Raw genomic sequence first — 26,299 nt, forward strand, 5'->3', positions numbered from 1 at the left:
ATAATATATCGACATGGGGTCGGGTAAGAAAATTAGAAATTTGGAGCCCCGGAACAGATCTGCGATCGCATAATTGACATGAGGCCCGCAAAAGGGACCGCGAAATGGCTTCCAAAACATAAACAAATTGTCGGAGTATGCGACAAGAATGCGGTCCGCATACCTGTTCTGCGGTCGCATAATGTACCGCAGAACTGTCACTCGCAAAATTCCAAGGAGATTATGCAATGACTATGCGTCCCGCATATTGATTATGCGATCGCATAATTGGCCGCATATTTGACCTCAAAATTAACCATCAAACTACCTCACTCTGCGACGACTATGCGATCCGCATAGCTATTATGCGACCGCATAATGGACCGCATAATGGACCGCAGAAATTTGCTCTTCTGAAAAACATTATTCCTTAACTTTTTAATGCACAGATCAATCCAAAGGGTCCGAACCGCAATGAATTTCTAACACATATTCCTAACTTGGCACTTCAAGATCTCGGGTTTTGAGCAAAAATTTTCACGGGGCCTTACAATTATGTTATTTTCTCTATGTGGTTATGGTAATGCACTTTGGGTACTTGATGTCGAATTTCGAGTGGTTATGGATTTTTGAGCAGGGTGGCTTGAGGTATATAATATGGACCTGCGTTTGGATGGGGTCACGCATTGCAGCGAAGTTATGTTGAGATATGATCCTTTGTGTTGGATTCGTGTGTTTTGGTTCTACGATGTGTGCTAGGCTCTTAGCATGGTGTTGTGATGGTACTTGTTAAGCTGGCGGGATGGTTCTCTTGTTTGATGTTATTTTTCCATATTTGAGTACATTTGGAATGTTGTTATTGGGTGCATGGATTGCACAGGTTATGGCTTTAGATTGTATTGATGTGTCATGTCACCAGAGTGGTCGTGTTGGATGAGATGAGGTCATTAGACCTAGAATGGTTACTATCAGAATGTGATTACAACATGGTTGGAAGGACATCATCGAAAGTCGGCTTAGAAATTTGCTATAGTTCCTATCAAAAGAGATGGAGTTCCACAACTTGTTGGTTTGACGAATGGTTATGAGTTTATGCGTGTTTCTTTCATCGTTGGCAGTATATGAAGGTGTTAGAATGAGGCTCTATTTGACATGAGGTTTATTACCGGTATTGAGTTGTTTTGAGTAGCTACTGTGATCAGACATTTTTCTATGAGTATGTGAGTCGTGTGGTATGTCAGATGATTACATCTTGGGTTGGTGTTATGGCTTGATACAACTTGTTTAGACTTATACACTATGTAAATACAAAATTCGGGTCTTGTAGTAAATTCCGGATGTTGGAAATTGGATTTTGTGGTTTACGGACTAAGGTTGAAGTAATGTTCTTCAGTTATATCATCTTGTCAGGCCTATATGGTATAGGGTGACGTGGGATCACCCCCGGATATGTGCATGGTAAGGTTACATGGAGGTTTGACGGCTTAGGAACAACTCTTGGCACGTTTGAAGATGAACGTATATTTAAGTGAGGGAGAATATAACGACCTGATCGGTCATTTTGAGCATTTGCACTTCGCTTGGTAGTTAGAGGGACACGAGTAGCTCCATATGATGTATTAGGGCTTTTGTGAAAAATTTGAGTTCATTTCGAATTGATTTGATATGTTTCAGCGCGAGTTTTGGAAGTCGAAAGTTCATTAAGTATGATTTAAGGTGTGTTTCGTCGTTCGATGTTGTTATACATGATTTGAAGCCTCGAGTAGGTCCGTATTATATTATGGGACTTGTTGGTATGTCCGTACGGGGTGCCGAAGGGCTCGGGTGAGTTTCGTATAGGTTTGGGCTGTATTGCACTCATTTTTCTTATGTTCCGACGCCGTTTCTTCAAGCATAAATGGTACCACATTGAATAAATGAGCTCCGGTCTCTATTTTAATTGAAGCATTAGATCTGTATCGTAATTACGGAGCCATAGCAAAAAGAATCATCAAATTTGGACATCGTATGAGGATTTTATGGTCATTTTACTGAGAATTGGGTTGCCAGATTTTTTCAGATTAATTACGAAATTGCTACTGCTGCATATTTAAAAATCTGCACTATTTTTAAATATTGAAACCAACATATCTCCTTCAATATAAGGTCAAATGGAGTTATTCAAGAGCCTAACTTAACTAGAATTTTACAAGGAATCTATTTGAGGCATCAAAAGTGCATTTTGAGATCTTTTGGCACAAGACACGAGGCAGAACAATGTTAAAACGAGGGTTTTGTGCATTTCACATATTTTGAGTTGGGGAGCTCGGAATTGGGCAATTTTCGAGGCGATTTTCAACATATGAATTGGGTTTCGAGCAGTTCAGAGGTTGGAACATGCATGATGGCATTCTTGGAGCATCGTTTGGCTTGTTCGGTGTCGGAATCAGCTTGTTTAAGATAAGTTCTCTTCTAAACTTAATGCTGAGGATATAAAACCCCAAATTATGTATTATGTGATTGGTGTTGAGGTGACACACATGTTAGGTGACGGGCGTGTGGGCGTGCACCCTATGAGTTATGACTCTGTTGTATCTAGGACATTGAATAGTGGACCTATTTTATTGATTATCTGTGTTTTCACCATGTGATAAAATAAATGAGTTGTACATCATGCTAAATATCATGCTCGATTCAAAATCGAACAATTCTTCTCTATGAAAAAGTTAGATGCTGAAGAAAAGCTTGAAGTAGCTGCATTATAGTTGGAAGGAGAAACTATACAATGGTATCTCTCTTTTATGAGGTATAGGCAATATCTACAAACTGCCACTTGGAATGAGTATGTGATGGCATTAGTTGAAAGGTTTGGAGCTGATTTCGATGATCCAATAGAAGAAATCAAAATGATTAAGCAAACTGGGAGTGTGAAGGAATACCAAGCTATATTTGAAAGAAATTTGAATAGGGTGAGGTTATCTCAAGAAAATGCAATCAGTTGTTTATTGGGGGTCTGAAGCATGAGTTGAACATTAATGTTAAGCTGACTAATCCAACAACCCTATCTCAAGTGTATAGAACTGCAAGGATGCAAGAAGTTAACTTGGCTGCAACTAAACAGCCTGCTTATACAACCAATCCTTCAACCAAGAGATATGCAGCACAAAATAGTAGTGGTTAGCCTCTATTACCAACTCTTAATTCTGGTAGTTCTACTTATACTAAGGGGTTTACTAAGCGAGCATTAAGCATAGATGAGATGAATGAAAAGAGGGCAAGGGGATTGTGTTACTTCTGTAATGAGAAGTATGTACCAGGCCATAGATTTAATAGCTTAAAACAGTTATATTTATTAGAACTAGAAGAGTTGGAGGAAGGATCTCATGCAGAGGAGGGACATGAGTTAGTAATTCAAGAGGAGAGAATGGATCAACTAGAACCATCTAAATGTATGGAACAGATGAAAATTTCCATCCATGCTTTGAATGGTTCACTAGGGTACAAGACCTTAAAAGTTACTGTTATCATGTAAAGAAGGCTCTACGTATATTGATTGATACTGGTAGTTCATTTCATAGATCCTGAATTGGTCAAGCACTTAGGATGTACAATCCAGTCTACTAAACCCCAATTAGTAGTTGCTGCTAATGGGAATATGATGGTAGATAGGGTATGCACAATCACTTGGCTGTTGCAAGGTGTTGAGTTTTCAGCAGAATTTTTATTGCTACCTTTAGGCTCATATGTAGTAGTGTTAGGAGTGCAATGGCTACTAACAATTGGGGGCATTAATTTTAATTTTAGGAAGTTGACTATGGAATTCTGGTACAAGGGAAGGAAACACCTTCTCAGAGGTGCTGGTAATCAGGTGAAAGTACAGGAAGCTGAGAAATTGGTCAAACATACAGGGGATTTATCTCAACTATGCATGATACATGTGGTTCCTATGGGAAAGATAAAAGAACAGTGGCATGCTATTAAGGCTGAGGAGGAACCTGAGACAGATAACAGGCTAGTACAATTACTAGTTGAGTATTCTACATTATTTGAAGAGCCTACTGAAAGACCTCCTTCTAGGAGTATTTTTGATCACAGGTTTGTTTTACAAAATGGTACTGAACCTGTAAATAAAAGGCCTTATAGGTATCCTTCAGTTAAGAAGGATATTATTGAGAGTCTTGTACAATAAATGCTGGACCAAGGTATCATTCAACCTAGCTGCAGTCCTTTTACTTCACCAGTGGTACTAGTAGGTAAAAAGGATGAGTCATGGAGGTTGTGTATCGACTATAGAGATTTGAATAAGCACACTGTGCAGAACAAGTTCTCTATTCCTATTGTGAAAGACTTGTTAGATGAACTTGGGGGCTCTAAGGTTTTCTCTAAAATAGACCTAAGGTCTGGATATCATCAACTCGGAATGGACAAGGAAGATGTGCCTAAAACTGCCTTCAGGACTCATTCTGGACATTTTGAGTATTTGGTAATGCCATTTGGCCTATCAAATGCTCCTACAACTTTTCAAGGATTGATGAACTTTATTTTTCAGGAGTTCCTTAGGAAATATGTACTGCTTTTCTTTGATGATATTCTCATATACAACAGCACTATAGAGGACCACTTAACTCATTTGAAGTCTGTTTTTGTGGAGATGAGTAAACATCAGCTCTTTGCAAAGAGGAGCAAATATTTCTTTGGGGTTTAGAGGATTGAGTATTTAGGACACTTCATCACAGCTGAAGGAGTGTCTACTGATCCTCAAAAGATATGCAGTCCAAAACTGGCCTACACCAACAACCCTCAAGCAACTTAGGGGATTTCTAGGTCTAGCTGGTTATTACAGAAGATTTATTAAGAGTTTTGGGGTAATTTGCAAACCTCTAACTGACTTAACTAAGAAGGATAGGTTCAAATGGTCGACTTCAGCAGATGCAGCATATGCAGCTTTGAAAAAAGCACTCACTCAAGCTCCTGTTCTAGCTTTGCCAGATGCTATCAAGACCTTCATTGTAGAATTAGTATGAGGAAGGAGGTAAAAGACTTTGTCCAAATGTAGTGTGGTCTCAAATTTTTATGGATTTCATTGATGGCCTTCCTAAGTCAAAAAGTTATGAGGTTATACTGGTAGTGGTGGACAGGCTTAGCAAATATAGTCATTTCATTCCACTGAAACATCGTTATACTGCTCAATCAGTCGCTCAAGTGTTCTTAGACACTGTGGTGAGGTTACATGGTCTACTTGATACCATTACTAGTGATCGAGATGTTGTCTTTCTTAGTAATTTATGGCAAGAGTTGTTTTCACTACAAGGAGTTCAATTGAATACATCTTCTGCATACCATCCTCAATCTGATGGACAGACTGAGGTATAGAACAGAAGTTTGGAGACCTACTTAAGGTGCTATGTTGCTAATTGGTACTCTTGCTTACCTATGGCTGAGTACTGGTGTAACACTTCATTTCACTTAGCCATACAGACCACCCTTTATGAAGCATTATATGGTCGACCACCCCCCCTACATTTACCCTACTTGCCAAGAGAGTCACCTTCAACTGAAGTTGATAATACCTTAGATCAACAGGGAACTAAAGCTATAGCTACTTAAACACCACCGCTCAACACAGAATGAAACAACAAGCAGATGCCCAGAGGAGTGATAGACAATTTGAGGTTGGTGATTTGGTCTATCTTAAAGTTCAGCCCTACAAGCAAGTGACGGTAACCAACCATTCCTCTCTTCTCTTCTTCTTCTGCAACATCAACATTCTCTATTGCTTTTCTCGAGTTAATCCTGAAGCAGTGATACGATCCTCGAATTTTCTTGAATTCCTGCAATTGTGTAACATAATCAAGCAAAAGAAAGCTTCACTAGCGTTGTTATTAGTCAAAATAATCACTTTTTGAGAGCACAGAGAATATTGCTATTAAAGCTAGGTAGCGTCATTGGCTTGCTTTAGGATTATTAGTTCACATAAATTACATACTAGTCCACGTAATCACATTTTGACAACGAAAACCTGCTATCAAATTCATAGGATGAAGAAATAAGAAAATCATTTGAAGGGAATTCTATGATGAGGATCTAGAAAGGTCGGCAGTTGGTCAATCAAGGGATAATAATTGGCAACTCTGAAATAAGTAATAATTTACCAGTCTATTTAGTGTTGACTTGTTTGTGAATAGATTGGATATTCCTCCCTTAAGATAGAATTTTCAACGTGCTAAAAGAGTAAATTAATTAATGAATGACAAGTGAAGAAGAAGAAAACTCCATGTTCACAATAACACAGGTAGGGGTACACAGGCACGGCCTAGGTTAAGTGGTTAGACCATTCAGGGCGGAGTTAGCCCTTCGAATACGGGTTCGGATGAACTTAATAACTTTTATCCAAACCTTGTATTTATTTTAAAAAATTATTAGATTATATCTGAATTATTAATTTAGAATTTAGTAACTTAAAAAAATTAGAATACTGAACCCATACATTTCAAATCTTGGCTTTGCCTCTGAGACCATTTATTGATTTGTGCATGTTATCCTTGTTATGAGCAGAGGCGGATGTAGTGTGTTAGTTATGGGTTCAATTGAACCGGCGGATGTAGTGTGTTAGTTATGGGTTCAATTGAACCCATAACTTTCGACGCGGAATAGAAATTTATGTGTAAAAATTCATTAAAATTGCAAAAATAATAGATTTGAACCTATAACTTTAAAAATATAATGGGTTCAATGTTAAAAATCTTAAAAGTTGAACTCATAGAGTTTAAATCCTGGATCTGACTCCGATGATTAGTCTATGTTAATCTTTTGTGTATCGTTTCAATTTTCTTGGATGTCCACATAAAGACATAATGTAAGTTGCATTCCAAAGACACGTTGGCGACCTAACAGATACCCTTCGTGGTTGCAACGCAAAGCGTCACACCCACCAGCAACGTGGTCCCAGGATTTCTAAGTTTTTGGACAAAAATATATGTAAATTGGGAACACGTGAATCATGCAAATTGCAAAATGGTCCACCATTTGATTTTATATCACCACTTGCACTTCCTAGACAGGGATCAGTTCGATAGTTACACACTTGGACATCCCAAATGCTAGTTGCCATACCCCTATTGAGCCAAAAGATGGCAACTTGTCACCCTTTCCTTGAGTTCTTAGCTTTTGACAAGTAAAAAGATCAATACTATCAACTTGAACAAAAAAGGACTTGAACAATGCAGCTTTCGAGAGAGATGAACATAATATGCAACTTGAACAAAAAAGGACTGCATTAGTATCAATATAACAATGAGGGAAAATCACACAATCTTTGATAAGGTACACAATCTTGGTATATATGCGGAAGAAAAGAAAAGGTAGAAACCAAGAATGAAGAAGACGGAGAGTTGGATTTTTACAAAATTCCACTTCTACCAACACTAGGGAGGGAGAGAAAGGATGATTCCCAGACACTCTAATATTGCTGGGCCCACCTCTCCTGTCTACAACAAATATCAAATTTTTGCATTTTCTGTTTTCTTTTTTCTCCCAGTAGATATGTCAGACCTTTAAATGGATGGAAAGAACTAAATAAAAATTGAAAATAATCAAAAGATATAAATCCAAACTTTGACATCTCAAACCTCTATCTTACTTCTCTTCTTTATCAGGCACAAACTTTGGCAATGTCAACAATGTATTCAGCCGGGAAACCCCTTCAAGCGCGGACCATTCTGTCCCAACCTCCGCGAGCAGTTCCTCATGTTCTGAGGTTTCCTCTATGCCTTCCTCTGATACGTCGTCGCCTTCTCCTGAAACCTCATCGCCTTCTCGAACAGTTCCAGAACGAGGCAATGCAGCTGGACCAGAGGCATCATCTGTCTTGACATCAACTTCATTTGCTTCCATTGAGACAGTCTCATCATTGTAGTTTGTATTAGAAGCAGTAGACAAGTTATTTGAGTTTGAATCAAGAAAAAGGCAGACAACTGCACAATCATCAACTTTAGAAGTTGGGTATTTTGTCCTCCAGGCTCGAACAGCTGCTTCAACTAGTGATCGAGCTGCAGATGAACGGGATGAAGCGGATGCTATGATCTTTACAACTTCATCATTTGAAAGTACATCCCATATCTGTCATCGGAATTAATTTTGGACTAGGATAAATATAATGTAACAACCATTGAGAAAGTAATACCAAGAACCCATGTATAAATTCTTTTTTTTAATAAGTAAAATGGTAATAAAAAGTACTAAATTTCAAGTTTCATACCCCATCAGTTGCCAGAACAATGAACTCATCTTTTCCCGTTAAACGCCTATATGATATTTCAGGCACAGAGATGAGACCAAAATCCTTGAGGCAAAAATCCCCAAAAGCACGTGCCATTGCAAGTCCAGGAGAGTCACTATGTGGCAACCACACTCTTGAAACCTCCGGTTCATCGCGAAGAGCAAAAACACGTCCTCTACATTTACGAATTCTCTCAGCCTCCGCTGTACATTTAGAAGGACAAGGAAATTAACAAACAATATATTGAAATAAGCACCAATAGCATTAATCAGAATCACCAATTTGAAAAAAACAGAAAAAGTTATGCTTTCAAGGGGTACCCATCTATAGGGGGTTGACCACTATGTAGGATGGCTACCACCCTACTTTAAAGTATTCATTTTTCTTGAAGAAAGCACCAAGCTTTTTATCGGTATAATACATCCACCAACAAAAGGTATAAAACTTCAGCTTCCACGAATTTTTCAAAGCACACATCTAAAGGGCAGCCCGGTGCACTAAACCCCCGCTATGCGCGGGGTCCGGGGAAGGGCCGGACACAAGGGTATATTGATCAAATTTATTTCGGTAAACTTCCACTCAGAGATATAGATTTTCCTATCTTCTTTTTTTTTTTTTTTGCTAGGCAGATTTTTCCCAATCCTCTTTTCTTCCTTGTATCTGCCCTAGTCCTTCAAATCTAGGTAACTGTGTTCTATTCCATTTTATTTTATTTCATTGTGATAGCACAAGTATTTTTTGTTTATAACTGGTCATGGATGTAAAGAGGCGTAGAATTGCACAGCACTTCTTAAAGTTTAAAAAGCTGGCTCGAACATGATACTTCTAACGATGCAACAGACCTCTTTAATCGTGGAAGCAAGACGGACAGAATGGCCGTACCAAAAATTTAAGAGGATTTCAACAGAAGCATAATTTAAAAGAACTGTAATTTGTCAAGGGAAAACCTCGGCTCGACAAATTACAGTTCTTCTAACGATGATACTTCTAACAATGCAACAACAACAACAAACGCAGTATTTATTTATTCTAAATAAATGAGCATATATATTCAAATTGGCTATCGACAAGATTTATACAATGGAGAGAGCAGTATGGAATCAGACCAGATAAACAAACAGAAAAAACTTCCAAGAAAAATGAACTATAATCACAAATCAGTTCTCCATTCATCACAGTGGACGTGTTTGTATTGACAGTTCAACTGGCTCTGATAGCAAGTAGTTTACATATGGCAGGGCACCACAAGAAGATGATTTGACCAGCAGGACCTGAATAACTAGTCCCCTGATTCAGAACCTACACATGGATGAGATCCTAATCTTTTTAGTTTATGTAGAACTTCAGTCAACAAATTAAGACTTCAGTTTCTGACAATTGTCACACTTATTTTGACAACATATGAGCATTTAATTCAATACAACTCTGCCAATGTTTTCCTATTAATCCAATATATGGTCCGGCAGAAGCACGTCATTTTCAAACATGCAGTGGTTCCATCGTGATGTTATATTAACTCAAACAGACATCACTCGTTATCATGTCGATCATAGAAATAATGTATTTCTGCACATACTGCCCAATATTCTGCACATACTGCCCAATAACTGTCAATTTCACATATAAATCTCGAATTTTAAGGTTTATAGATGTCAATCCTTCAGTCTGTTACTAACATCAGTGCAATGAACACTTCCTAAGCAATTAATAACAGAGGCAATCCAGTGATCCGAACAGTGAGACTTGAACAAAAACACTCAAGAAATAAAAACAAAATGAAGTTACTTGTTTCTGGTAACCTTTTTTCCTTATAATACTTGTCTTTTTTTGTTTCTTTTATGACGATGGTGTCTGGGCTAGCTTGCGCACACCTGTTTTACTGAAAATTTTTATTTTGTGCCTCACACAACTGACACTAGTTGTGTAAGGCCTCTTTTTTGTCTCACAACTGTGCGGTCCCAGAATTTTTGTGGACCCAGATGTGTAAGATATGGGTCCACAAATATGTGAGATAAAAAGAGGCCTCACACAACTAGTGTAAGTTGTATGAAACACAAAATAAAATCACTATGTTTTACTTATAGATACTTGTTTCTTATAGTAATTAGAAGTTGAATATAAAATCAGGAGAAATGGAGTTAATTCTCAGGATGCTGCTAATCATAATCAAGCTCAAGAACAGCAGTAAGAAAAAGGAAAACAAAAAGAATGATCACTATCTCACTACTAGTTACACCTACGATGAAGTTAAAAAATATTGCAGGGTGTACCAAAAACCGGCTATAAGAAATTAAAAGGGGGTAGTTAAACATTTGATTCTACAAACTCATCTTTAGGCCCATTGTCACTTATCCCTGAATCGACACTTCTGCCTAGGCTAAGAACTTGCCTGAGATTCCATCAAGAAACTGCTAGGATATTTATCTTTTTTTTTTTTTGGACAAAGGTACAGAGAAACTGCTAGGAATATTTTTTTTTAACCCTCAAAATTATATTATTAAACCAAAACAATTCCTCCAATGCTGCAAGGAGGCCAAATGCCTTCCTTTTCTCTTCTTGTCTGTCAACCTGACAATTGACCTATTAAGTAATGATTCTCTTCTTCTTTTCAAAATATTTCTCAACAAAAAAAAAACATATGGAGCAAAATAAAAGAATGCCTAGAAACAAGAAGTGATGAAATTAATAATTAATAATTAATTAGAAAAAGAAAAGAAGAAAACACAAAATGATAAGTGAGGTTGCTCTAGTGGCAAGAGCACTCCACTTCCCATTAAAAGGTTGGAGTTCAGGTGATTACAGGAGCAAGGTAGGGAGAGGGCCACTCTCGAGTATTCGAGAGTTGGTTTGGTCGTGGGATTCACTTTATCAAAATAAAAAACAATAAGAAAAAGAAGAAAGAACAAAATAGGATATGGTGTCCGTTACGATAGTTGAATGAGAAGCATAGAGAAGTTTTGAACTCTTTTTCCTTCCAAGTCCTCCATCTTTTAACTTCTTTTTCCCTCTCTAACTTCTATAATTGCAATAAGAAGATGAAAAATAAAATGAGAAAAGACTCTTCTTATCCTTGACTAGAAGGTCAAGATTAAATTTAAACTATTCCAGAAGTCGAGGGAAAATGAAAGAAAGTGTAGCAACATATGAACGACAGTTAGTTATCATGACGATTTTTTGCTAAACTGAATGGCTAATTCATATCCAAGTTGATGGCTGCATAAATACGAGAGATGGAGAAATTGTACAGTAGTCAAAATGCTGACATAAGAATCAGGACTAGAAAGTAATAAGTTCATCAAAATAAAACAAGCTAAGTGGTAATCTTGTAAGATGATCTACACCAAAGCAAAATCCAGAAAAGTGCTCGGGAGTCAAAATCAGCTCAATCTGCACAACACAAGATATAGAATCTAACCTGGTAGATTAGGCTTCAGATCCACTGTCAATTGTACAGCAGTAAGAGAACCACTTTTATCTCTTGTACCCAGAACTGCTCGGGAGTCGCCTACATTTCCAATAACAAGATCCTGACCCTACAAAAAAAATGAAAATTGTTGGGTTCAATCTTCTAAATAACACATTATAAAATCTACCTAGCTTCAAATTTCCAGATCTGTCAAGGGACCTGTTTAACAAAGGTTACAGCTGTTGTCCCACTACAGAAGCAGTCAATATTGGTGTAGCTTCTCAGTTCCCTATCCATAACTTTATAAGCCTTCAGAAATGACTCCTTCAAAGTCTGAAAGACCTCTGGTTGCTTTTCAGCCTCTTCAACGTCAATTGAGACCCTCGACTCCTCATCAGCAGATATAAGGGAAGCATCCTCAGAATTTAGGCTAGCCCCAGCATTTAGACTGATCTCCTTCAGAACATCCTCACTTTTCACATTAACTTCCCAGTGTGCACTTAGCTTTAAGGGAAGGGAATCTCGGACTCGCTTTGCAACCATATGGCCATGAGGACCGTGGCCATCAAAAACACCACAGAATACTGTATCTGTTCTGGAACCAAAGTTCTGAAATATAATTATAAAGGATGAATTAGAAGATGCTCTCCATATAGCTATAATGAGACAATCTGAACGAAAGGATCACTAGGTACGAACAAATCCTCGACATATACTACACTTAACCTTAGCCAAAAGGCCGAGAAAGGTAGAATCCTCGACATGTATCTGAAAACAATCCGTAGATCCAAAACGATAAGAAAGAAATGCAGTATCTAAGGAATATTTTCTTCAGCTTGATAAAAAAATGAAATACTTTCTTTCTAGGCATGTACAGGAAACTATAGCATATCACAATATCAGATGGTCATCAGAATACTCAGGTGAACAGTCTATGATCAGACAAGTACTATATAAAGATTGAAGCAAAAAATTAACTATGATTAGGCTATTTCTGCGGGAAAAAAAAAGGAAGGGGGGGGGGGGGGGAACCTACCATTAACCTCCAAAAACCATAATCTAAAAAAAATACGACTACTTTGTCCTTTGAACTTCTTCCAATGCAACTAAAGATGCTTTTTTGCTATGCTGGGAACATAAAGTTAAATCCTAATCAACAATATTTACAAAGATAGTAATATGAATATGAAGGACAAACCTCCCAAACAATCATGGCATCTTGATTAGTTCCTTTCTTGCCTTGCTGAGTGAAGAGCGAAGCCACATCACTCGAGCCATTCAAGAATAAGCGGCCAGGAATCTTACGCAACTGTTCTTCCTTACGACTGTTAAAAGAAGAATTCCTAGAAACTGGCCTCTTCTTTGAGCTCTTTTTTTTCCTAATTCCAACTGCGGATGTAGGAGAACCCGGAACAGGGGTCCTGCTTTCATAAGTTAAGCAGGACCCCGTCCGGAGAGCCCGGACTATATTCAATAAACAATCCAGAGCAGCTACACAACCAACCCCCCTATTTTCCGTGTTCGGATCCGTCACACCTCCCCTTCTAATAAATAACAAACAATCCTACACAAAACTGTTTAAAATCCGAGTACCCAATTCTCCACTCAATCCAACAACTGCACCATTACAACAAGTGCAGTTTCAACCAAAAAAACAGTCCGAATCTAGTGCCCCCAAAAAATCTTTCAGCCTCAAAAAGTGCTGAATCTTTTAAAAATATCTATACAAAAAATCTTGAATAGATTATTCAAGAATTGTAGGAATAGAATAATAATAGGTGGAGTAATAATAACAACAGCACCAAATAATAACCACTAACTTTAATTCCCAATTTTTTTAACCCTTCAAACTAGAAAAAGTAATTGCAAAAATGGAGGCATCCAAAAAGGGATAAAACATAAAGAGAGCAGATCTATCTAAACTACGCCCACATACAAATTTTTTATAGCACAAAATCCAAATTGATACCACACAAAGAAAGCATAATAGTCCAATAAATATCAAAGGGAAACAAAGCACCAAATTGAACTATAAGTTTGGGGGCAAAATTGACAGATCAAATCCAAACAAGATATCCAATAAGAACAAAAGCAGAAAATGGATCAAGAATGAGGATAGAAAATGGGATGTGACACAGAAGCCGAATGAATGAATGGGAAGAGGCAAGATTGAGAGGAGTAGGAAAAGAAAGAGAAAAAAGAATCACAACAAACTACTCTATAGACACGGAGAGAGAATAGAGATCACAGAAAAACCGTCAATAAGGACTTGTGTTTTTTTGTTGGTTAGGGTCTAGGTGGGGGGGGGGGGGGTGTGAGCGTAATTTACATACATACATATATATTGGTGTGGATTCATTCGAATTCGCTTTGCTTAACGGCTTGTTTGGATAGTTGTTATATATCGTTTCATAATATATTATATTATAAAGTATTATATTATTTTGATATGTATAATATTTGAATAGATTATATTATTCGTTGTCGTTTTATACACCAATAATATGAAGGAAAAACTGACAATATTATAAAGAACAAGTAAAGTACGAGGTGGGATTATTAGATAGGGTAAAGTATAAAATAAGATTATTTAATAATAAGAAAGGGTAAGATCGATGAGAGAGAAAAAATAAGGTAACAATGCGGCCACACCAAATCGGTTGTTCCATAAAGTGACACATCATTACGTAACAACGAATTTAACGATACTGTTTGAGAAAAGAAGTGTTAAACCTTTTAACTAGACCAATTAATGATGAATTAAAGGGTGAATCTTAGTTGAACTTAATAAATTCTAGACCGAATAAAATGGAACACTTTGGAGACGAGCAGTGCTCAAGAGCATTAAATAATGGATTTAATACTCTATGATTGACAATAAATACGATAGCATGAATATATAATAAATGTAAATAATGACAATGAATATAATAAGAAAATATCTACCACCTAATTATTATGTGATTGGGATGTTCCTTTTCTCTGTCAGCGACATGGAAAAGTGAGAAGTCAAGATGAGTATGGAATCTTTGGATCTATGGATAAAGATTGAACATCGTGTGCTTCAATAATATCATCAACGAACAAGACAACTTTTGGATATTCTCTTTTGTCAACTTTTACAACGTGCTCTTATCAAAAGGTGAAGAAGATCCCCTCTTGTTTTCTATCTCTTCCTATTTATAAGAGATATTCCCCAAAAACTCTAAAAAGTACAGCATAAAAAATATCCAAAGAATTATTCTTTATGTCCACCTCTTGAATTATGCTACCGATATTTTCACCTCGGCTTCCCACTTTTAGCACCAGCCTTTGTGAGAGCAACTTTCAATCATTATATCATGGTCGACCCCGTCTTTTGTCTTACTTATCCGTTATCGTCGAGTCGCCAAATTTGGACCTATACAGATGCAATACAATAAATTTAAGTAACATTCAAAACAAACATTGTATTTAAAATAACAATACGATACAATACAACAAGTAATAATCATCCAAACAAGCTGTAAGTGGAAAACATTCTTAATTATTATACTGTACATTCGGGAGAATGTGAAAGTTAAAATAACACAAAAACATAAATTTCACATAAAAATAAAAACTTTTAGGAAAATCACTGTGTAACTTAAACTTTGAAATACTCTATAGAAAACTTTTCGACATTTCAACAGTATTTTAAATGTTGAATTTTAGTATCAGCTTATTAATAATATTGATGAAAAATCTTGTAGAGGCGTTATCTAATTGGAAAATAGAAAAAATAATTTTGCCGCAAATGTTTTGCCCATTTTTCTTTCATGAATATAAACACTCTCTCCGTTTCAATTAAGATGAACTAGTTTGACTCCGCACGAAATTTAAGAGAACAGAGAGACTTTTGAAACTTGTGGTATTAGAAGCTTAAGGGTAAACTTTGTGGAGACATGACATTTGTGTGGTTATAAAAACTTCACATTAAAGGTAAAATAAAAATTTTAAAGTTGAATTATTTTCAATTATAAAAATGTGTAATTCTTTTTTAACAGGCTAATAAGGAAAATGTGTCATCTAAATTAAAACGAATCGAGCTTATTTTTCCTTTTCTCTGTTACACTTATTTTTCTTTTACGAAAACTAAATACTAGTTTATAAATATAAACAAAAAGAAAAGGTAAACATGAACTTTGAAATTGATAATGTAATATTATTTTGTATGTGGATCCAAGTCTATAACAAAACTTACAGCTTTAATAACTTACTCCCTCCGTGCACTTTTACTTGTCCATAGTAAATATATTTTTTACTTTTACTTGTCAACTATACTAAATCAAGAAAAAAATAATTACTTTTTTTGTTTTACCCTTATTATTAACTACTCATTCCTCAAAATTTTTGAAAATACTTTCATTATAGGTAAAATTATAAAATATATATTTCATTATTTTTTTAAAGGAGTGCAAAGTCAAAAGTGACTGAAAATGAACCCCCACTGTCCAAAGTACAAGTAAAGAATTAAGTAGGCGTTTGGACATAAGAATTGTAAAATTTCAAAAAATGGTGAAAAAAATTTCAAGTGAAAATGGTATTTGAAATTTAGAGTTGTGTTTGGACATAAATTTCAGTTTGGGTTGTTTGTGAAGTTTTATGAGTGATTTGAGTAAAAAAATTGAAATACAGCTTTTTGAAGTTTTTCAAAATGAATTGGTAATTTTATGAAACAAACACAGATTATCACGTTTTCGGAAAAAAATTATGCCCAAACGGGCTCTAATTATCACGTTTTCCCACTTCAATTGTTAGCTTCGACTCTTTAAAAAAAAAGTAAGGGATTACCACCAAGTAGGTAAACATAAAAATAAATAAAATAAAATAAAAATCAGTTTCTTGTGCATCCCCTAAAATTTAAAATGTATGATAAAGATACCTTTGAGACTTTGACCATATAGAGGAGAGAACTTAGACTCATGCACAAGAACCTCTTTGTAGATATGACTAATAAAGTAATAAAAAATAGACTCTTACAATTTCTAAAAAGATTAAGAATATTTCTCCTTTTTCGACAAAATATAATTATACACTAGACTTATTGAAATTGGAATAGCTACGTCGCTCTATACCTATTCTCATTTTCTTGGTAACCCTCTGTACATATTCCTTCCCTCTTATCTAATTACTTTTATTTTACTTGTTAATTTATAAAACTCAAGCTGTCCGATAACAAGAATGTAACCACCTTTTTCCTATATACTCTGTGTTATTCATCTATACGAGGATGCTGAATACTATGAGATAAATTAAATGCAAAATCCATTACTATTTACATATATTTCTCGTAATATTCTAAGAGATACAAACTAAATTAGCACGCGAAAAGACAACGAAGTTCTATTCATAAGACCACGACTCCACAAAAGATAAACATGTGTACAATATGCATATGCATTAATGCCATAGGTCGTGTATCTTATGTGCCCATGCATTTTTAATTAATTTTTTGGGCAGATAGAGAGGTGTACAGAAAGAAAAGAAGATAAGATTCTGAAAGGGAAATTGATGGGGTTAAGAATGAAATCAAAGAAAAGAATATCTCCTAAAAAAAGTAACCACTTAACATTTATATGTTGCTGTTGGTGTTTCTTAATGGCTTTGGTTTATTCCTCTCTTTACAGAGGTTTTTTTCCCTTTCCTCTCTTCTATACAGTGGCGGAGACAGGATCTCCACAAAGGGGGTTTAAAAAATTTTTTTGTAGCTAGGAGGGAATTGAACCTATAACCTTATGAAGGTTTTGAACCTCCTTGATCACTAAACTACACTTTCAGATTGTGTTAAGGAGGTTCAAAACTTAATATATAGATATAAACACCAGATTTTGCCTTATATATACAGTGTAATTTTTCGGCGAAGGGGGTTCGGGTGACCCCTTCCGCCCCCTAAATCCGCCCCTGCTTCTATAAAGTTCTTTTTTTTCTTCTTCTTTAGGTTTATTTTTTGCTAAATCTTTGCTTTTACCCACTTTTTTTTTTTTTTTAAAGATTGGTATATAACTTTTCCCCTAAATTGCTTCCCCATACCTTAAACTACCACACCTAGTACTTGACTTTACCATGACAAAGACCTAATACTTTATTTTAATATATTCAACTAGTTTACAAATTCCACGACTCGTGAACAGATATTTGATCTAATTTTATACTTATTAATTTTTAGTAAAGATAAATTATTGAGAATATGTGTATTTATTTTTGTACAAATCATATTGTAGTGTAGTTGGTACAGCTGTACACATGTATGTATACAGTATAAATAGGCCTAGATATTTTTGCACAGAAAAGACTTTACATTTTTAATATTTTTTGTACTCTCTTTAGCTCCGTTCATTCTCTCTAATGAAAGAGAAGGTTCCAGAAGTCTCTTAGCTCAACTGCTTTCTTCATCCTCCATTAGAGCTCAACTGAGGTGAGCTTTCTTTCTTCGTTTCTTCTGCTCACTATAACATTTTAGACCTTTAACTACATCTGAAAAGCATGGCGTAAACTATCAGAAAGTATGACATTTGACTAAAGGCCACACTTTCGGACCTAAGGCAACACTTTTTGAGGGGTGACCTAAATGAGCGTAACATTTGCCTCAAGAGAACGCTTTTTAAGTGTTGCTTTAGAAGCCACGCTTAAAAAATGTGGCTAAAAATTAATAAAAGCCACGCTTGTAATACCCTCAATGGTAACACTTTTCGGCACTACAACAACACATGAAAAATGTGGCCGTTGTTACTCTTTAGATCACACTTGAAAGCGTTGTTTTTGCTAGTATATAAGCCACAAATTTTCCAATCCATATGGCCACACATTTGAAGTGTGGCAATTGTATCTAAGCTATGAAGTAATTTGTTTTCAATAAAATATATTTTCGTATGTATCCCATAATCACGTACGAAGATCTCAAACACTCAATTATATATAAAAAAATAACAAAAGAATAATTCCAATGCATATACTTGCAATGAACTTCAAAAAAAGATTAAATCTTGTGTAATACAATGAAGCAAATTATTTCAAGGTTCATGCTTGTAACTTTACAAAATCAAATATAGTATCAGGAATTACAAAAATCGTAATTGTCCAAAGTCTTCATCGTTAAATTCCAATAGATCAAATAGTCTTTTGGCACCATTTTTAATTGTCCACCAGAACTTTCCTACAAAATAGAATTAGTAATTATATAGAAATCCATAGTATGCAAGTGCAAACTCAGAGCAATGTGGTAGAGTTGTCCCCTTGGGGATTCACGACAATACTATCATATATAAGTAAGAGATACATATACACGATTTAAACAAATGACAAAAGTAGAGGAAAATCTATATATGTTGTAGCATTGAGATGAAAATGTAATCGAATGATTCGAGTAACAGAACCTATGGACAAAAATCATGCTTTATTGGCCTTCCTCATTTGTTTTCTTAGCATCCAAGCATCTAGTTATATTCTCTCTATAGTATGATTATGTTGCTTCTTTTTGTTTAATTTCTGTATACTGATAGAAAAACTAGATTAGTGGATTTCTTTTTCAAAAGGAACATTAACTTTAGCATATATCATATACTCAATCAGCTCACTTTCAATTAAGCTAGAAATAACTAAATACAAACACCTTACCCAAATCAAGGATGTTGTTAGCTAGAATTTGGTATGTCCAGTATTCTATCCGATTAATAATTTTTGAGATAGAAATGTAATCTACCAGACACCAGTGAGTACCTCTTACAGGTGACTATAATCACTTAGCTATCATTGATATCTTAGAATCTTGCAATAAATTAAAAGCATAGGCATAATTTCTTGTTGGGTCATCACATATGTTGCAATGAAATTCTACGTTCCGAGGCCTTAAAAACCTCCCTTAGCACCACCTCAATTTGCGTGCGCAGTTCGGGCGCGTAGCCGGAAAGTTTAAATGTGAAAAATGATAAGTTTTGACTGTAAAATGAATAAATTTGACTTCGGTCAATATTTTGGGTAAATAGACCCGGACCCATAATTTGACGGTCCTGGAGGGTCCGTAGGAAAATATGGGACTTGGATGTATGCCCGGAATCGGATTCCGAGGTCCCAATCCCGAGAAATGAATTTTTTAAAGAAAATTATTTTCTAAAATTGTTTTAAAAAATTTGAAATGAAATTTGCTTAGAACATGATGGTATCAGGCTCGTATTTTAGTTCCGGCTCTCGGTACAAGTCTTATATATGATTTAAGACATTTATGTGGAATTTGGTAAAAAACGGATGTCATATGACGTGATTCGGACTTAAATCGCAAAGTTGATGTTTAAAGAAGTTTTGAGAAAATTTCATTGATCTCGAGACTTAATTTGATGTTCATGATGTTATTTTGATGATTTGATTGCACGAATAAGTCCGTAGGATATTTTTGAGGATTTTGTGTATATTTGGCTTGGAGCCCCGAGAGCTCGGGTAGGTTATGGGATGCCTTAGGCCTAAACACAGTTGTGGCAGGTTCAGAGAAGTTGCAGGTCTCTGAACCCACTAGTGCGGTCCGCACAAAAATGTGTGCGACCGCAGAAGGGGGCCAGTGCGGTCCGCGGTCGGCTTTGTGCGGTGCGCGGTAGAGGCCTGTACGGCTGCAGTCCATTTCGTGCGGTCCGCACAGGGCACTGGACCGCAGTATCCTCAGGAAGGCCTGTGCGGCCGCAGTCCATTTTGTGTAGTCCGCACAGGGGGTCTGCGAGGGGTATAAATAGACGAGATTTTCAGTTATTTTTCATTTTTCAAAACCCCAAAAACATAAGAGGCGCTTTTCAAACAACCTTTCTTCTCCAAATCAATTGTAAGTAATTTTTAACTAGTTTTCCTCAATCATTAACATCTTTTAACATGATTTCAACTTCAAATCAATGATTTTCATGGGGAAAATTGGGTGTTTTGGGTAGAACCTAGGTTTTTCAAAAATTGGGGATTTGGGCCTCGATTTGAGGTCCGATTTCAAAACAAATTATATATTTGAGTTCGTGGGGGAATGGATAATTGGGTTTTGGTTCAAACCTCGAGTTTTGACCACGTCGGCCTGGGAGCGATTTTGACTTTTTGGGTAAAACTTTGAAAAACTCATTTTCATGCATTCAAATTGATTCATTTAGCGTTTATTGATGTAATTAAGTAACTTGTGGTTAGATACGAGCGAATTGGCGGTGAAATCAAGGGGTAAAGCTATAATAGAAACTTGAGTTGTGTTCGAGGCATCGAGGTAAGTATTTGGTCTAACCTTAGCTTGAGGGATTAGGAGTTGTGTCCTATTTGCTATTTGCTTCTTGTTGAGTACGACGTATAGGCATGGTAACGAGTATCTATACGTTGGTGTCAAGCATGACCGTGAGTCTTATATTGTGATTTTCATGATTTCGTTGTATTATTCATTCCTTGGTGAAGATTTCTAATTGTTGTATAAAGTTTGTGGAAAGAATTGTGTCCTATGAACATTGAGGAGTGTTGGCTCAAGTTGTATAGTGAAATTGTGAAAGTATAAGTGATAATTGAAACTCTAGAGCATTGGCTCGAGTTGTGAAGTGAATTGTGAAGTAAGAGTGAGAAAAAGAAGAGATCATTATGTTGCCCCCTTGCTGGGCTATTGTTGAATTGTGGTTCCCTTGCATTGTGTTCTTAATTGATATTACGGATGCTTAGGTTGAGGATTCTTTGTGTTGGATAGGGATTATGGGTATAGCTAAGGTAGTTAGGTGTCGGAATGAGGTTGGTTATAACTGAGGTAGTTAGGTGTGGTGACGAGTTTGGTTATAGTTGAGGTGGTTAGATGTTGTAACGAGTTTGGTTATAGCTGAGGTAGTTAGGTGTGGTATCAAGTTTGGTTATAGCTATTTCTCCCTTGCCGGGATGTGATTGCTTATAAAGTCGAATCCCTTGCCGGGACAGTGTAGACTTTATTGATCTCTTGTCGGGACTCTCATTATAATTGTAAACATTATATATGGATCGGGTTGCACGCCACAACAATATTATATATAGATCAGGTTGCACGCCGCAACAATATTATATGTGGATTGGGTTGCACTCCGCAACAATATTATATGTGGATCGGGTTGCACGCCGCAACAAAGATATAATAAAATGGGAGCAGGTGGTATGCCTGCCACAAGACAAGTGAAATGGGAGCGGGTGGTACGCCTACCACAAGATATAATAAAATGGGAGCGGGTGGTACGCCTACCACAAGACAAGTGAAATGGGAGCGGATGGCACGCCTGCCACGAGATATGAAAAGAAAGTGAAATCTACCTTTGTTCCCTTTTTCGTGTTAGTGGGTGGTTTTGATTCCTTAATAATTCTCTTGATATTCTGTTTTACCTGCTATTCCCCGAGCATGTTTTTCCCTCCCAACTTTACTTGTTTATTTTTGTATTTCTTTCCCGCTGTATATAATTGAACTGTACAGGTTTATTTGGTAGTCTGGTCCTAGCCTCGTCACTACTTCGCCGAGGTTAGGCTAGGCACTTACCAGTACATTGGGTCGGTTGTGATGATACTACATTCTGCACTCTTTTGTGCAGATACCAGTGTTGTGGACTTCGGACCGCAATGAGATTGCTGATTTTTGATCATCAGGAAACCCGAGGTAGTCCTATAGGCGTCCGCAGGCCTTGGCGTCTCCTTCTATCTACTTTCCTGTTTCTTACATCTATTTCCAAAAACAGTGTTGTAATCAATTCTTTCAAACCTTTATTTGTAGTATTCTTAGACCGTCTGTGAAACTGTGACACCAGTTCTGGGTAGTCGAGACTCAAACAGTTGTAAAAGGATATTCATGTTTAGAAGGCTTATTGTTTTCTTCCGCTTATGTTATATTCCGCTCTTTAAATATTATTTCTTCGTAATTGCTAAAGAGAATAAAATTGGTAAAAAAGGTAGATGGTTCAATAATTGACTTGCCTAGCTCACACTAATAGGCATCATCACAGTTCTCAAGGGTGGGAAAACCGAGTCGTGACATTTCTATTCCATTAACCCTCCAATCTGTATAGAGAGATACTAAAAAACTTTCATCAGACAATTTCTAACTCAATTTTACCCTCAAGCAATATTGGTCTCAACATTTTAAATACCTATCATAACAAAGATAATCATATAGATCTCTATTCACTTAAAAGTTGAGCTAAACAAAGGGAAGCGAGGGTATTTAAAATGTTTTGTGTGATTGAAAGTGAGTGAAAAATATACACTTGTTGGGTAGTGAATACCTTTAGTAACTTGGCATCCTCTTTAAATTCATAATTGTTGAGGTTACTAGAAAAAAAACTCATTTCAAGATATCTGAAATTAATTCTCAAACAACAAGATTTGTATTTGTGTACTTCCCATTCTAGCAAACAGAAAATAAGATAGTAAATCAAAGAAGACAAATCCAAATTTACCTCTTCAGTTGAACCCAAAGGACGATCTTAAGCTGAGATAATACACAATAGAGACCAAATCAGCAATAGAAATATGCAAGTTTCATATGTTAAGAGATAAAGAATGTAGGAGAAAGACGACAAATTTTGTATTATGCTCAACAAATCGATATACTGCAGAACATTTTTATTTCCAAAGATGGCACATCCAAAGTTTGATTACCTGGTCGATGTATATTTTCTATCAACTAATCCTCATATAACAATTTTAAGGAGAGCAGGAAGTTAATAGCTAAAAAGTCAGTTTACCCAGCTTTACCTACCAAACATGCCAGTGCATAATGCCTTAACATACCTCTGAAGTACCTCTATCCTTTTTCTTTGCCTTCCTCACTTTTGCTCTACGTTGATCTTATTTGAGAACATGAAGAATCCTCTGTTCACTGCAGTGTCCACATGTATAACCTATACTAAAGCAAGCAAGAACTAAAATGATGCAAAATACAATATAGTCACAAGTAGGATAATATCTTTAAAATTTGATATTTCAACCACAAAGTTAAAGTCTTAATAACATTACTAAATATTGCGCTAGCATAAAAAAATAAATAGTATGCGTCAATTGATATGCCAAATTGATCTACCTAACTCAAATATTGCCATGTTTATTCAATATCAAACTAGAGCCTCAGTCTTAGCTTCAGAAGTTATACAATTAATAATGAGAGAGAGAGAACAAGAATTAACTACTAGACAATAGAATGTGAGAATAAGAATTTGTGCCCAGATTGTATAATCGTAAAAAGTTATTCTCCTACGAAAATACAAGTGAAGGTCATCCCTCCCCCTTATGGGCTAGAGAACGTCATATAACTAAATATCATTTATAATAGAGAAAACCAAATCTCATTGTAATTGAAGTATATCTTCATCACTATCTCATATTTTTATCACTAATTCATAAAGCTTCATGAAAAAAGTACCATATCTTCTTGCACATCTTTTAATTATCAAACCATATAAATAATAAAATATTTTAGTTTCAACTACCAAGCCTCAATGTATGCCATTAAGTCATAAGCATTTATATGTTTATGCTACAAAAACTTTATGTCAAACTTAAGTAAAAAACTTATGCGAACATTTTGAACTCCACAATTGGGAAGTAATACTATAATGCTTCAAATGCAAAACAAAAACATACAAAGCACTGAAGAAAGTAATTTGATAACAAAAGAACATAATAATAGTTGTACTATGAAATGAAGCAAGATGTGGCGGACATGAAAATTGTGCCGCACGTACAAACTAACAAGTTATTAAAACATATAAGCATATAAGAAAAGGCAAACCAAATAGGTCCAGAAATTTTCATCTCATGAAAATACCTTCTTAATGCTTTAGTTCCTTTTCAAACACTTATTATTGCTTTCTGTCCATCCATATTTGATACTTAATTTATGCTTCCTACTAATTCTTTCAAATTCTTACTATTTATCCAACAAATTTCACTTCATTAATTGGCTTCAAAACCAAAATGATTTCAATGGTAAGGATAGGCCAAACAAACATTTCATCAAACAGGTAATATGCAATGGTCAATCCCAAAAGAAATTCCGCAAATAGGCAAAGCTAGTATAGAAATGTTTAAGATCTAAACACAAGTACATTTAAACTTAAGACTAGTACTATAAAACAAACCTGAATGAAATCTGTATTTGAACTCTGTTGAAATTTTTTTTCCTTGTTGAATTTCACTTAAGCAAATATTGACATATATAAGAGCACATTTCAGAAAGAAAATGAGGCATCACTGCAAATTTTAGGGTGGAGGGAAATTTGGCACATGAGGTGATAGTGTCTATGGAGATTAAGGTGAAGGTGGGCAAAACAGAAAACCTAATGAACTGATGTCATTAGGAGGGAAATTGTTTGCACTTTCAAAATGGGGGGAAATGTTTCACGGGAAATTTAAAGGAAGGGGGAATTTTATTAAATTTCTTTAGCGCACACTTGTGAAGTGTTGCTTTTAGAATTATGAATACAGCTCACTCTAAAAGCGTCGCAATATAAATGCATAAGTGTTGCCAATTAATTTATGTTTGGAAACACTTAAGTTGCATTGCCTTTCAATTTAAAAAGAAACGCTTTGCAACCGTGGCCATAAAATGTGATGCCAAACGCTATCAGCAAAGGCCACCCTTGAAAACTGTTCCCACATATAGTTTTGGAAATACTTTTTACGCGTTGTCAAAAGTTAGTGTGTACTTAGGCCAGATTTGTTGTAGTGGCTATTTTGTCATGGTATCAAATCTAGGCTCTCAATCCTAAGCTCAATCAGTTGATTCTTCACTTAATTACATCTCTAAAATAGTTTTCTGTGCGAGTAGCGAAGTTTCCCCAATTTCAATTTGATCATTCAGGAAAAGTTCAGACAAGACCAATTTCCTTTCAAAACTGATCGATAAGTATGGCTATCGATGAAAACCCAACGGATTCCACAAATCCACTTCTACATTCGACAAATCCTCTTTACATGCATCCATCTAAAAGTGCATGATCTATGCTTGTACGGGTACCTTTCGACGAATCTGGATGTAGGTCATGGAGAAGAGGAGTTTTTAGAGCTCTCTCAGTGAAAAACAAGGTGGTGTCGTGCCCCCTTTTTCCCTCATCTTTTTGACGGGGAAGAGGTCCGGGTTTCGATATTCATGGGGTATAATGACTCATTTCCTTTTGGGAATTGGGTATTTGAAGAGTCGCCACCTAATGGGTTATGGTGCGTTAGAGCACCTAGAGCGATTAACTCTAAGTTGGTTTGCATTACCAGAGATTAGGGTAAGAGCTCGAAGTAACCTCGAGGGAAAGGTGTTAGGCACCCCTCTTGGTCCACAACTGTGGATCCTGGCCGAACTTATATTTATAAATTAGTCCATATAAACAGTTAAATCAAAATAAGTTACAAGTAAAGCACGTTAGATAACTCAAGTGGCAAGATAAAGGTTTGAACAAGCTTAAATAGAGAGAGAGAGGATTTGGTAAGAGGGGTCCTAGGTTGTTTATCATATAGGATCACCCCACGCAATGCTGGTAAACACTCCTCAATGAGGGGCAACACGTGACATTAACGCGTAGTCATCATATCCCATGTCTACCCTTCCCATCCCCTTATTGGTCATGCAAAGCGAGTGTTTGGTCACTGATTTCTATTGCGTGCTGCTACTCATCCCTTCTTAATGGTCTCGGAGGGGGTTAGGA

General features: G+C 36.1%; 1 protein-coding gene across 1 annotated transcript; it reads right to left on the reverse strand.

The window, feature by feature from the left end:
- Positions 1–7,214: 7,214 nt before the first annotated feature.
- On the reverse strand, positions 7,215–13,890 carry LOC104217915 (probable protein phosphatase 2C 33). Its single transcript, XM_009768256.2, has 5 exons — positions 12,841–13,890; positions 11,862–12,251; positions 11,652–11,769; positions 8,216–8,439; positions 7,215–8,076 (listed from the first exon to the last, which is right to left on the reverse strand). The coding sequence occupies exons 1-5, from the start codon at positions 12,853–12,855 to the stop codon at positions 7,594–7,596; spliced, it is 1,230 nt and encodes a 409-aa protein (XP_009766558.2). The 5' UTR covers positions 12,856–13,890; the 3' UTR covers positions 7,215–7,593.
- Positions 13,891–26,299: the final 12,409 nt, after the last annotated feature.

This window comes from Nicotiana sylvestris, chromosome 5 (genome assembly GCF_000393655.2).
Source record: "Nicotiana sylvestris chromosome 5, ASM39365v2, whole genome shotgun sequence".
Classification (NCBI taxonomy): domain Eukaryota; kingdom Viridiplantae; phylum Streptophyta; class Magnoliopsida; order Solanales; family Solanaceae; genus Nicotiana; species Nicotiana sylvestris.